Genomic DNA, 13,390 nt, shown 5'->3' with positions numbered 1-13,390 from the left:
GGTTTGCTTGCGGTCGAAATTGCACCTGAGGGCATATTGGGGTCAGATCCTTGTGTTAGGATATCTGATCATATGTTTGTGTGCTGGAACATATTGTCACTTATGATATTGATCATAAGGAATTGCTGGTTATCAACCTTGGTGTTGGTAAGGTATGGGCAATGCATTGGCCGAGAGCCAGGAAGAAGAGTACAGCAAAGTACTTGGTGGCGTGGACCAAAGTACTAAGCTTGGGTGTTATTATTCAAGGCAGGCCATGTGTGATCTGATCATGGGCAAGGATGGACGACCTGATCCTTGGAGGTTGGATCAAGGTGTCTGATCTGATTGATCAAAGGATGCACCGGTGGTAAGAGCAACACTAATCAGGTTCAGTGGGACATGGTTCCATGACTGACTAGGAAGTATGAAGACTCATCAGTTCTGAGTCATGTGGGGTGGTTGGTTGATTGACTTAGGATCTGATGGGCATTGTTAGTCTTTGTGAGGACTTGATCTGGTTAGTCCATGAGAGGACTTGGTCAGTCATGGGCTAAGAAGCGCCAGATGATGCATGGGCTAAGAAGGGCCAGATGCATATCAGTTACTATTGAAGACTTCCCAAAGGTTACTTAGTCTGTGGGGAGGGTTGTCTGAATGACTAAGTACCCAAGGGAAGAGTTTATGCAGGTATAAAGGAGTTGGACGAGTGGACGGGGAGCTGGACAAAGCTACCTCGTAGCTCGATCAGCTGGAACGGAGCAGCAAACCTCAAGTGAAGTGGTTCAGCTCAACTAGCTGGGTGAGCTAGCTAAGACAGCTAAGTCAGCTGGGACAATGAGCTAACAAACTCTGGGAATGTGGCAAAGGTATGATATGTCAATGTTGCATAGATCTAGAGAGAATGGCTTAGGGGAACGGAACCTCTGATTGTATGACTTGGTCTAGGTTCAGGATCGACCTTGGAGCTAGCTGGCAGTTGTGTTTACTGACCAGTAGCTGAGGTGATCTGACCAGACAAGTGTTAGATTGGATTTAGTCCAATGGATGATAGATGTTATTCCGCTGTGCATAAGTTGAAATGATCTAAATTAGGGAATGACTAAGGTAGTCTTGAGCTAAGATCTGAGTTAGCCCTCGCCTCTGGGCGATATTTTTAAATAAAGGACAAAATTTTTAGAGGTTCGGTTAGTGTATAGACCGAGCGATGTAAGGCATCGACCGCGGCCTAGTCGGCCGGGATCGGCTCTTACAGGTGAGATTTGTCTATGGCAGCCTTGGAGCCTGATGATATCTATTGAGCCGTCTTGTAGCTGTAGGATCCATCCTACTCCACTTGTGGTTTCATCATTTTTCCACGATCCGTCCACCCTACATATTAATGTAGGTACCTCAGTGGGGGTTCTTGGTATGCATTCCATGGTGCTTTCACCTGGGTTGATCTCTTCATTGGCCAAAAACCATACATTACATTCACGTACCGCCAGATCAATCGTGTCCATAGCTGAGAAGTCACGTCCATTAAACAACTTTTGGTTCCGACCTTTCCATATATACCAAATAATCCAAGGGAAGACCCTGGTTAATTCCTCCATAGTTCCACCCGTATTGGATCTTGAGAGGAGGTAATCCATATTGGTATAGAGATTTTCATATGGAAAAACTCCCGGAGCTGAAGGAATCGTTGAGAGGGCCCAGCATTGCATAGCGGGAGGGCATGTAAAAATCGTGTGGTTAATCGTTTCCTCAGCATAGCCACATCTTGGGCAGTTAGGATCGTTCCCAATATGTCTTTTGAAAAGTCTTTCATTGACTGAAATTGCCTCTGATAGAATTTGCCACATAAAATGGCAGATTTTTTTTCCGGTTTTGACTTTCCAAATTTTTTCCTTGAGCGGATTGAGAGAAGGTAGCTGGTTTCTAAATTCAGTATCCTCATCTGGTTTTGATCTTGCAAGCATGTAGCCTGACTTGACCGAGTATTTCCCAGAAGTGGTTAGGTTCCAACAATATCCAAAATCCTTGTTCATTGTTTGAAAGATGCGTTCTTTATAAGCTTACGAGTAAAGAAGAGTAGCTTATGATCAAATTGTTTTGTGTGGCAGGACGAGCATGTATAACTATTGGCCTATATGCCGCCATGAGTTGCCGACAGATGATCTATTAAGGAAATAAGTATCAATCTATTTATGTAAAGGACTTCATAGTCAATCTCATTGTACAAAACCCTACCATACAATGTACCTATATATTATCCTCTGTAACTATTCTGTACGTATAAGAAAGATTATATCTTCTCCATGCACGTTTAGAATATATATGGGGTGATTGGTTGTGGCTGTAGAAAGCCAAAATTTAGTTTAAAGCCATGCATGTCAATCAATCATGCTTTTCTTTCTTTTATAAAGTTACAGCAAAAATATCTCTGAAAATCTAAAAAAAAACTGTAGATAATTTTATTTCTAGAGCAAAAAAATAGTGTTTTACGAAGTTAAAGCAAAAATAGTTACAGCAAATAAATCTACGGCTATTATTCTAAAGCTAAAAAATAAAAGCCACATCACTTACCAATCACCCCATAGCGACACTCCCATTTGTATTTTACAATTCTTTTCTATGTATTGGTGTCACTCTTACCAAATTTTATTCATCACAAAATGAAATACACAGAAAGTCTCGCTTTGAATATAAACCTTAGGTCCTTAGCACACATGTTTACATTCAACCAATAACAACAAACCGATAAACATTTTGTTCGAACTGATTAAAAAAATAGGAATGGAACGGCAAACACATGAGAGAAAGTCTCCAACCAATTGATTTAATTATTTAGACACGTGGCGAATCTTTTTTATTGCTGTGCGTCTGATTTCGAAGTTGTTCCGACAATAAAAGACAGACCTGGCCATTTTTGGAACGTGCGTGAATACAATATGTTGCCGTTTTTGCGGCATTTGCTACATAGACACTAATGATTGATGATCCATTGGGCTCGAAGGCCTTACTTCTTATATTGTTAATACTTGATAGATAGTCCATGACCCAATTTTTACATTGTCTAATTTTTTTTTAACAAGTGTGCAATTTAAAAAGGAAATTCGAGAGGGTATTTTTGTCTCTGTGCTTTTCTTCTAGGATTCGCCGAAGATCTACTTTGTTAATTTCTACTACTCTAGTACGTCACTAGATACTTGGTCTTCTCCGTTCCAACGACGCATCTCCGACTTGGGAGACCTCCGACACCGAGCAGCGCTCCGTCGTCTTCCGATCTTATCAATGCCGGTATGATCCTCCGTCGTCTCTTTCATTTTTTGTTTTGCTTTCCCGTTTGCGGCCAATTAACTTTCGCTATTCGTATGTAATAGATCGATAAGATCTTCAAAGATGATGCTAGTGAAGAGAAAGGAGAACGTGCCAGGATGGTGAGCTTCTTCTTTCTTATCCTTCTAAGTGTTTTTTCAGATTCACTATGTACTGTACTGTATTGAATCTGATTTGGTTTTGGTTGGCCCGTTTAGGCTTCCTTCATTGGTGCAATGGCTGTAGCTGATCTGGTGAAATCCACCTTAGGGCCAAAGGGAATGGTAGTGTTTATGAGCTCTTTATAAACTTTCGATTTCATCGTTGCTGAGTGTTTTTGTTCTTTAGGATAAAATCTTGCAATCTACTGGTAGAGGTCATTCGGTCACTGTTACCAACGATGGTGCGACTATTCTCAAGTCACTTCACATTGACAACCCCGCTGCTAAAGTTCTTGTTGGTATGTATCCCTTCGGCGTCCTGACTCTGAAGTTTTCAAATTCATTTTTACTTATTTCTTGTATCTGAAATATTTTTCTGCAGACATCTCGAAAGTTCAAGATGACGAGGTTGGTGATGGGACTACTTCTGTTGTTGTTTTGGCCGGGGAGCTTCTGAGGGAAGCTGAAAAGCTTGTTACTTCCAAGATCCACCCCATGACGATTATAGCTGGTGAGATTCTTAACCGATTTAAGTGTATAGATGATGTCAGCTTCTTTCCAATATGACAATGATGTCCATTTCCTGGTTTCTTAGGTTACAGGATGGCTGCAGAGTGTGCTCGTGATGCTTTACTGAAAAGAGTGATTGATAATAAGGAGAATGCAGGTAAATCATTACAGAGCTGGCTTTCTCTTGTTTGTGTGATTTCTTCATTGTTGAGTTCAAGCAGTGTTTTCCTTAACGCTTAACTTTTGGAAATTAAGCTATACAGTATCGTGGTTTGTATGAATGCAGAGAAGTTTAGGTCAGACTTGATGAAGATCGCGATGACTACGTTATGCTCCAAAATTCTCTCCCAAGACAAGGAACACTTTGCAGAAATGGCTGTGGATGCTGTTTTCAGGCTAAAGGTTCCATCTCTGCCGCCTTTTGAAATTCGTTTTGTAATGCTATATGATTTGTTTCTGACATTCCGGTGTTTTCGTTCAAATAGGGAAGCACGAACTTGGAAGCTATTCAAATCATCAAAAAACCTGGAGGGTCTCTTAGGGATTCATTTTTGGATGAAGGGTAAGAAATCCCTTGTGCCTTTAACCTTTGGCACCTGTTCAAAATCTGTTCTGTGAGCTATTGATCTCTATTTAGTATTCATTCTTTCGTGGTAATTATGTAGAGTTTCTGTTTCTGTTAAGCTTGTCACCTAAATTTTAAGCATAGCCTGGCGAATGATCGAAGGCATTGTGTCATCTTGTTATGTTGCGTTCCTCTTTTTTGTGTATCCAGTAATTTTGTCTTCTGATATCTCAATTTAAATATGTGCTTCTAGATTTATTCTTGACAAGAAGATCGGAATTGGGCAGCCAAAGCGCATTGAAAACGCAAAGATCTTGGTAGCAAACACTGCAATGGATACTGATAAAGTGAAAATTTACGGTGCACGTGTCCGTGTGGATTCGATGACCAAGGTTGCTCAGATCGAAGGGGCTGAGAAGGAAAAGATGAAAGACAAGGTGAACAAGATACTAGCCCACGGTATCAACTGCTTTGTTAACAGGCAGTTGATCTACAACTTCCCTGAGGAACTCTTCGCAGACGCTGGTGTACTTGCTATTGAGCATGCTGACTTCGAAGGAATAGAGCGTCTTGGTTTGGTTACAGGCGGTGAAATCGCTTCGACCTTTGATAACCCAGAGTCTGTTAAGCTCGGGCATTGCAAGCTCATCGAAGAGATCATGATTGGTGAAGACAAGTTGATCCATTTCTCTGGTGTTGAGATGGGCCAAGCTTGTTCCATTGTCCTAAGGGGTGCTAGGTATCCATTCTTGACTCCCGCTTCTTAAAAAGACTTTGTATAGACTTGTGTTGTTTGTATTTTTTTCATTGTGGTGACTTTGTTCTTGCAGTCACCATGTTCTAGACGAGGCTGAAAGATCACTCCACGATGCCCTGTGTGTTCTCTCCCAAACAGTGAATGACAGTAGAGTGTTGCTGGGAGGTGGATGGCCAGAGATGGTGATGGCAAAGGAAGTAGATGAGCTTGCAAGGAAAACTGCTGGCAAAAAGTCGCATACCATTGAAGCCTTCTCACGGGCACTAGTGGCTATTCCCACAACAATCGCGGACAATGCTGGTTTAGACAGTGCGGAACTGGTGGCTCAGCTTCGTGCAGAGCACCACACTGAAGGGTGCAACGCCGGGATTGATGTCATCTCCGGAGCTGTAAGTAAACTCTATATACAAAAACAAAAAGGATTTGGTATGTGGATTAGACTTGAAATGTGATGATGAATGATATTTGGTCATTCACAGGTAGGAGATATGGAGGAGAGAGGAATCTATGAAGCATTCAAAGTGAAGCAAGCGGTTCTGCTTTCAGCGACAGAAGCAGCTGAGATGATTCTGCGAGTGGATGAGATCATTACATGTGCTCCTAGGAGGAGAGAAGACAGGATGTAAAAACACAGCACGTGCACATGACGGGAGAGAGCTTTCGTGATTGTGTATCACACCCTCCCGAATGACCATGTTCAATGCATTGGATTGTGTTTTGGATTTGGATTAGAAAACAGTCTTAAATGTTTATGTTTTGATTCTTAAACTTATCTGTTTTGTTGGTTTTTTCTAATTCGAATATTGTTTTGATTATGTTTTCAGAGGTATCGATAAAATGTGTTCCTAGGAATTAATCGGAGTATTTTCAACTATGTTGCATATTTGAGTTTCTTTATAAGCTTTTAAATATTCTAACCTTGTCAGATGAGATTGACTTTTTTTTTTTTTTTTTTTTTTTTTTTTTTTGGCGGCGATTGACTTGTTTATTATTCGATAGGTTTTTTTTTGTTTGGAAAGTACAAAAACAATTTGTAGAAAAGAGGAAACATAATACCAAATCTGTAAGTTGCATGTATTCATTGAACAACAGAACTCAAATTCATGATTCTTTCTGACTGTCTTAGCAAAAATGATTCTTTCCGACTGTAAAAATTCTTTAGTTCATCTTATGTAAAATTCAACAAAAGATATTAGTCGTCACCTATAACTACAAACGTTGTGGTGGTTTGGCGTTGTAAAGTTTGGTCAACCGACCAGAACACGTTGTAAAGGGACCTCATAATCGCGAGCTTTACTTATAGCGACACCCTTTTTAACAATTGTCTTACCAGAAAATCGTGTAGCTTTTATATAAGATTTGGTGATTTGAATCTCAAAAATATCCATGATTTTATAGCTTTAGATTTCTTTTACCAGAACAGTTACAAGACACATCAATTTGATAGAAGTGCATGATAATATTTGATCAGACATGAACTCACAGGGTTTCTTTTCAACATCTTGTCACCACTCTTTTATTCTTGAAACTTTTGCTTTTACTATCGTCCATGTAATGAGCCTTCCATTTTGTGTTTAGATGAATGCATCTTCCCTAGAGAAAGAAATCTTGACAATATCTTGTAGCTACATCAGATGACAACAATTTTCTTGTTAGACACTTCGTTTAAATTTTCTTAAGTTGTAATTATTGCTTTGAAGCAACCTAGTAAAAAATAATAAAATACACATAGATCTATGGATTCATATGATAAAACCATATTCATTTACAATTATAAGAGTTTGATTCTGACTAGTCTGATAATAATAAAATAGAGGGTAATCATCAAATTAGATGATTGATTTGCATATGAGCCGATTAGGTGGTTGGTCGACTAATCTCAACTGACACTATCTCATTTGTGGTGTATATAAGTGTTTGGTATTTCGAATGATTTGATTAATTTCAATAACATTTTTTAAAACATCGCTAGTTTTGAAGTACTGTGGATAATTATTGTTCTTTTGAAAAAAGAAGTACGTTATGGCGAAATGGTTAATTCAGACAGTATATATATATATTAGAAGTACATTACAATGGATATATATGCATGGGTTGTCAATTCGTAGGTCAGCTTCTGACTGGGTCGAGCAAAAGACTGCGAATGAACAGCATTACTTACCAGAACAAAAGCAACCAACACCAATGGGAATGGTCTACTATTTGTATGGATGACATGCTTTCTTTTGTCGACAAGCTGATGTGTTAATTAGTCAGATAAAACTCATTAGGAAAAGGTATTGCATAAGCGTAAGTATTAAATATAATTAAGCTCTTGGCCGGTCAATAATCACGTAGGTTTTGTAGTAGAAGATTGTGACCCTGCTAATGTGTCAAAAGCCAGAAATGACGCCACATATTTTAACTTTTCAAAGCATAAATTATTAAATTAAGATATTATTACAGTTTGCATCTCCTTTTGGTCGTCGAATGGTCATATTCCACAAAAATCAAGATAACAAATTGTAAAATAGTATTTTCTCCTTTTGGTAAAGAAAAAGAAAGTAAAAATTAGAAAAGAGAAACTGACTTAGTTGAGACCAGATGAGTATGACACGAACGGCATAAATGCCTTCCATCACGTCATTAATTTGAGCCATATAGTTTTTTTTTTTTTTAAGAACCACAAATTGACACGAATCTCCTCCAATTTTCTTGAAAGTATATGAATGATTTGTGTGAATTAATCAAATAAAGCTGCAATAATTATATTCTCATTACATTTATTAAACATATCGTCTCCTTTTACATTTTAATTAAAGTGAATATTCTCAATTCAAACTACTAACAAAAAACAATCATGTCCAACATTCCCTTTAGTGTACATAATCACAAACGAAAACTGAAAATAAGAAAAAACAATTAAAGGCCATAAGTAAAAGAAAGGAACCCACCACTAACATAAAGCATCAGCAAGTAGCTTTACTCCTACTATTTAAAACGTATCTGATTCTTCATTTTTCCTTCCCCTTCTCCTCTCTCTCTATCTCACTCCTCAAACAAACAATGAGCTTCTTCATGGAAGATTCTGGTCTCTTCATCACTCAGCTCCTCTACAAAATGGCTCTTCTAATCACCGTCCTGAGATGGATCTTCTCCTGGATCTTACGCTACCGATCCAGATCTGCATCCTCCACTCCTCCGATCTCCTCCCAAACCATCAAGGAGAGCCTCTCCGTGACGACGTTCCGCGACGCGGCGGAGCGGTATCCTGAATCGATCAGCGACACTTGCGCGGTGTGCCTCGGGGATCTGGAAGACGGGGACGAGGTCAGAGAGCTCAGAAACTGTAGCCACGTGTTTCACCGCGAGTGCATCGACAGGTGGCTTGACTACGAGTGTGATGATAATGATGGCGAGGAAGATAATCACCGCACGTGTCCTCTGTGTAGAACTCCGCTTCTTGCTGCTAATACGTCGTCGTGTTGCGGAGATTGGCCGACGAAGAATGAGCCTAGCTGGGCCGTTGAACGGCTTCTCTACCTCTTCGGAGACGATCTTCTCAACTGATTTTTTCTTCTTTTTTTTAATTTTCTTTTCAATTCTATTTGATTTTAGTAGGGGTGATCATGGTCATTAGAAATTGTTTTGGTAAATTTTGTATTTTTAAAAAATTGTAGGATAGAATACGAAATATGATAATAATATCAATTTATCAGAATTTGTTTGTGTATCAGCAAATCTATGACTTCGGTAACGTTTAATTTAAGCGTTACGAAAAACGTTTTAGTTCAAAAAAAGATAGAAACAAAAACTTTAATTTGGTGTTTATGTGTTCATACAAAAATTAATATTAACATTCTTGAAAGTTCAACTAATATTTTTGATTCAAAGATGTCCATAGAGCTTATTCCTGTCTCAGTGAAAATCATGTCAAAAGTGATGAATGTTATATTTGCCATTAGAATCATCCATCAACTTTAGAAGTTTCATATTTTTAACTTGATTTGCTATATCGTGCATAATTTTTTTTGTTAAGATTAATTCTTTTTATTATTATGTCATTCTACGTAACTTGATTTCCGTTGGCCACCCGGACTTTTTTTTTTTTGTTTGGGGCAATTCTCGAACTGACTTAAATGATAAGAATACATGGCTGCTGCGGATCTCATGGGAATAGTCGATTGCCGGAAAAAAAAATTACCAGTCTCGCCAACATTTTACTAATTTAATCCACAACTGGAAAAAGAAAATTAAAACCTAGAATGGCGAATCCAACATTTTCACAGTAATCTCACTCTGAGAACCCAACCCAATGCCATCATTAATTTAATTTGATCATGTTTCATAGTGTTGTGTAGAAGTAGAACTGTAGAACCAATACATTTCCCAAACGTTCTACTTTCAATCTAATGCACATATACAAGGAATCCTGAAACGGCCCAAACCTGTAAAATGACTAGTGGTTTTAACGAAGCAAATGAAGCACAGTCGTTTTTGACGAGTAGGGCAACTGGTGGGGTCCACTCCTTCTTTTTCTTCTGGAGAATAAAAGTAACGAAGTGTAAAAAAATTGTTCCTATCAATACCACCCATCTTTCAATGGCGGCACAAACACAGATGCTATACCAAGCCCAGCACGATGGGTCTACAGATTCACTCATGGAATCCATAGGAGAGGTGCAAACGACCATGTCCCAGCTCCACTCTTCCGTCGGCGTACTGATCAATTCCATGGCGGAGATACTAAAATCCATGGCGGAGATGAAAACAGCACTCCAACACACAACAACGACGACGGAGGAAGAATCAACAGTCACGGAGGTCAAACAAGATCTCCCCGAAGCTCCAGAGAAACAATCGATCCCGGTAGATACCTACGTCAAGGAGGAGACTCTCCGCATCTACACGAAGAGTATCGAAGTCGAGATGCCAGCGTTCGACGGCCACACTCGAAACCTAAACCACTGGATCATCAAAGCCGAGAGATACTTCGAGTTCGGAGATTTCACCGAGAAGGAGAAGATCCTAGTGTCTTCCCTAAGCTTCGACGGTCCAGCGCTGAACTGGTTCATCGTCACGGAGCGTCTTCAACCTTTTGCGGATTGGGAAGATTTCAAGTCTCAGCTGCTAGATCGGTTCGGGCCTTTGGAGTCTGCGATGAGTCGGTTGCTCGCTCTGAAGCAGGTGGGGTCTGTTATGGAGTATCTTACGAAGTTCGAGGAGATCTCGTCGGAGTTACCCAAGGGTAAGGATAGGCACGAGATGTTTCTGGAAGGCGTGTTTGTTAATGGGCTTAGGGATGAGATTAAGGATATGCTTCCTTTGTTTCAACCTAAAGGGTTTGATGAGATTATCGCGCAGGCTAGGAGATTGGAGAATAGTCGGTTCTTGGAGAGGTTGGTGATGAGTTCTCCACGGGATGATTAACGAGGTGTGAATAGGTAAGCTCCGTTAGGTTATAACACATTTCTAGAATGTTCTGGGTTGTTTTCGTTATTGGACGATAGTTTCGTGGATTCTTGATGCTTATTGCAATCTATAAAAGTCGTCTCTTTTAATTTAATCTCCAAAGGCTGACACTTTACAATGGTGTAAAGTTTGAGACTTGCGATCTTTTATATATTAGTTCGAGTATTTGGGTTCGGTTCGTACGATTGTATTGTGGGTTAAAGAAAGTTTCTAAACTTTCCTCGAATATTCTCTAAGTAAGACCCAAAAAATGGTCTCCATCTCATACACTCCATCCCTTTCTTCTTCACCCTCCCTCTTACTCATCTCTCTTTCGTATCGTTTTATATAGTATTGCGTAAATGACATTAATCTCTTATAGGCTGACCATGTGAAATCCTTTTTAATATGTTTGTTGAACTAGTAGAAGTAGAAATCTTCGCTTGGATGATTTAGTTTGAGGTTTATCTCCAATGGAATCAAGTTACTTATTCATCTCTCTTGTATAATTTTATTTACACATCAGTATATGCCTAAATGACATTAATATTTTATAGGCTGACCATGTGGAATCATTTTTAATATTGTTTGTTGAAATACTAGGAAGTAAAAACCCTTTCAAGAAATAGTAGAAGTAGAAGTCCTTGCTTGGAGGGTTATGAATGAGATTTATCTCAAATGGAATCAAGTTAACTTATTGAACCACCTTCACAAATACCTTCCTTTACCCTCTTTCTTCCATATACTCATCTTCCTTAAACTCCAATGTCTGTCTCTGTTTATATTTGTGTATATAAACATTCACACAAAACATAAATTTCTCATTAGACCCCACTCACTGAAACAATCTTCCAACCCAAAATATGGGTCGTCATGATACGTACGACAAACTCATCTTCTTCTGCCTATCCATATTGTTACTTCACATCCCATTGAAGAATGCCGACGCCTTGGCATGTAACTGGGGGACACAAGCGAGCCATCCTATTCCACCAAACATAGTGGTAAAGCTCCTCAGGGACAACGGGTTCAACAAGGTTAAGCTATTCGAAGCTGACCCTGGCGCACTTAGAGCCCTTGGTAAATCAGGTATTCAAGTCATGGTTGGTATCCCCAACGATCTCTTGGCAACCATGGCGTCCACTGTCACCAACGCCGAGCTTTGGGTTCAACAAAACGTCTCTCAATACATCTCCAAATACGGAACCGACATAAGGTATAGTTTCTAAATACTGAATTTTAAAGTTAAGATCATGCTTAGAGTTTCTAAACGATTGGATTTTTAAATTTGATTCAGATACGTAGCCGTGGGGAACGAGCCGTTCTTGAAGACCTACAAGGACAGATTCGTCAAATCAACATACCCGGCGCTGCAGAACGTTCAAGCAGCTCTGGTGAAAGCTGGTCTCGGCCGGCAAGTCAAAGTCACGGTGCCTCTCAACGCAGACGTCTACGAATCCGGCGACGGTCTCCCTTCCTCCGGCGACTTCCGTTCCGACATCAAAACACTAATGGTCTCCATCGTCCGCTTCCTCGCCGACTCCGTCTCGCCCATCACATTCAACATCTACCCTTTCCTCTCTCTCAACGCCGACCCAAACTTCCCCCGCGAATACGCCTTCTTCCCAGGCTCCGGCGGCAGCGGCGGCGGCGGAGCTAAGCCTGTAGTCGACGGATCGATCTCTTACACTAACGTCTTCGACGCGAACTTCGACACTTTAGTCTCGGCGCTGGAGAAGAACGGATTCGACGCGGAGAAGGTGGAGATCATCGTCGGAGAAGTCGGGTGGCCTACCGACGGCGACGTCAACGCGAATACGGCGTTGGCTCAGAGATTCAACCAAGGGTTGTTGAACCGTATCGTTCAAGGACAAGGGACGCCTCGCCGGAAAACGGCGCCGGAGGTTTACGTATTCTCGTTGGTCGACGAGGACGCGAAGAGCATCGATCCCGGAAAATTCGAGCGGCACTGGGGAATATTCTCTTACGACGGCGCCGTTAAGTATCCGCTCAGTCTCGGTAACGGACGTCAGTTGGTTCCCGCGAAAGGGGTTCGTTACCAGGCACGTGAGTGGTGCGTGCTCTCTCCTCAAGCTGCGGCGGGAAACGGACCAAACGGTGCCACGTGGACGTCGTCTGTAGAGTACGCGTGTCAGCTCGCTGATTGCACCTCTCTGGGGCCAGGATCCTCTTGCGCGGGTCTAGACTCAGCCGCGAATGCGTCTTACGCGTTTAATATGTATTTTCAGAAGATGGATCACCGCCGAGGATCATGCGTGTTTAACAATCTAGGGGTTGTTACTAAGATTGATCCGTCTAGTGGTTCGTGTAGGTTTCCTATTGAGATTGATACGAGCAGGTTGCGTCCGCGGAAGAATTCTGGTGCGGGTGAAGGGAAGTGGGGGACGGTGGTGACGGCGGCGATGGCGGTTGTTTGGGCGGTGTTTTATTGATCGTTAAGGCTTCTTTACGCTTGTAAACTTTTTTCGATAATTATTTTCATTCTTTTTCTTGCATCTGTAAATAAGACAGTCGATAAATGGATATATCATTTGTCTGTCTTGGAATTGGTGTACGCAACTATGCACATCCGAATTATATAAATTAGATATGGGCTTAATATGATATCAAAATTAACAATGGGGGGTTTATATTGACTTGATCGAGCTAACTATTAAAATATATCAT

General features: G+C 40.6%; 3 protein-coding genes across 3 annotated transcripts; all 3 read left to right on the top strand.

Annotated features, from left to right (window-relative positions):
• Positions 1-3,120: 3,120 nt before the first annotated feature.
• LOC106328198 (T-complex protein 1 subunit beta) lies at positions 3,121-6,146 on the top strand. Its single transcript, XM_013766589.1, has 11 exons — positions 3,121-3,261; positions 3,345-3,401; positions 3,498-3,563; positions 3,628-3,739; positions 3,823-3,951; positions 4,036-4,107; positions 4,237-4,352; positions 4,436-4,512; positions 4,769-5,254; positions 5,346-5,661; positions 5,752-6,146. Exons 1-11 carry the CDS (start codon positions 3,256-3,258, stop codon positions 5,896-5,898), a joined length of 1,584 nt encoding a protein of 527 aa, XP_013622043.1. The 5' UTR covers positions 3,121-3,255; the 3' UTR covers positions 5,899-6,146.
• Positions 6,147-8,200: 2,054 nt separating this feature from the next.
• On the top strand, positions 8,201-8,970 carry LOC106332275 (probable E3 ubiquitin-protein ligase RHA2B). The gene has a single exon (XM_013770748.1). It carries the CDS (start codon positions 8,318-8,320, stop codon positions 8,819-8,821), a length of 504 nt encoding a protein of 167 aa, XP_013626202.1. The 5' UTR covers positions 8,201-8,317; the 3' UTR covers positions 8,822-8,970.
• A 2,327-nt stretch (positions 8,971-11,297) lies between these two features.
• On the top strand, positions 11,298-13,332 carry LOC106336448 (glucan endo-1,3-beta-glucosidase 5-like). Its single transcript, XM_013775288.1, has 2 exons — positions 11,298-11,918; positions 12,000-13,332. Exons 1-2 carry the CDS (start codon positions 11,566-11,568, stop codon positions 13,153-13,155), a joined length of 1,509 nt encoding a protein of 502 aa, XP_013630742.1. The 5' UTR covers positions 11,298-11,565; the 3' UTR covers positions 13,156-13,332.
• The last annotated feature ends 58 nt before the right edge of the window (positions 13,333-13,390 follow it).

The sequence above is a fragment of the Brassica oleracea genome, chromosome C3, assembly GCF_000695525.1.
Source record: "Brassica oleracea var. oleracea cultivar TO1000 chromosome C3, BOL, whole genome shotgun sequence".
In the NCBI taxonomy this organism is placed as follows: Eukaryota; Viridiplantae; Streptophyta; class Magnoliopsida; order Brassicales; family Brassicaceae; genus Brassica; species Brassica oleracea.
The sequence above is the reverse complement of the archived record's forward strand: the minus strand, read 5'-3'. Positions and strand labels throughout refer to the sequence as shown.

Bases quoted from the DNA above. Each gene is read 5' to 3' on its own strand.
- LOC106328198 (XM_013766589.1), top strand. The intron at 3,564-3,627 runs GTAGTGTTTATG...TTTGTTCTTTAG, and splicing joins CCTTAGGGCCAAAGGGAATG to GATAAAATCTTGCAATCTAC. The intron at 3,952-4,035 runs GTGAGATTCTTA...CTGGTTTCTTAG, and splicing joins CCCCATGACGATTATAGCTG to GTTACAGGATGGCTGCAGAG.
- LOC106332275 (XM_013770748.1), top strand. From the start codon at position 8,318: ATGAGCTTCTTCATGGAAGATTCTGGTCTCTTCATCACTCAGCTCCTC.
- LOC106336448 (XM_013775288.1), top strand. From the start codon at position 11,566: ATGGGTCGTCATGATACGTACGACAAACTCATCTTCTTCTGCCTATCC. The intron at 11,919-11,999 runs GTATAGTTTCTA...AATTTGATTCAG, and splicing joins AAATACGGAACCGACATAAG to ATACGTAGCCGTGGGGAACG.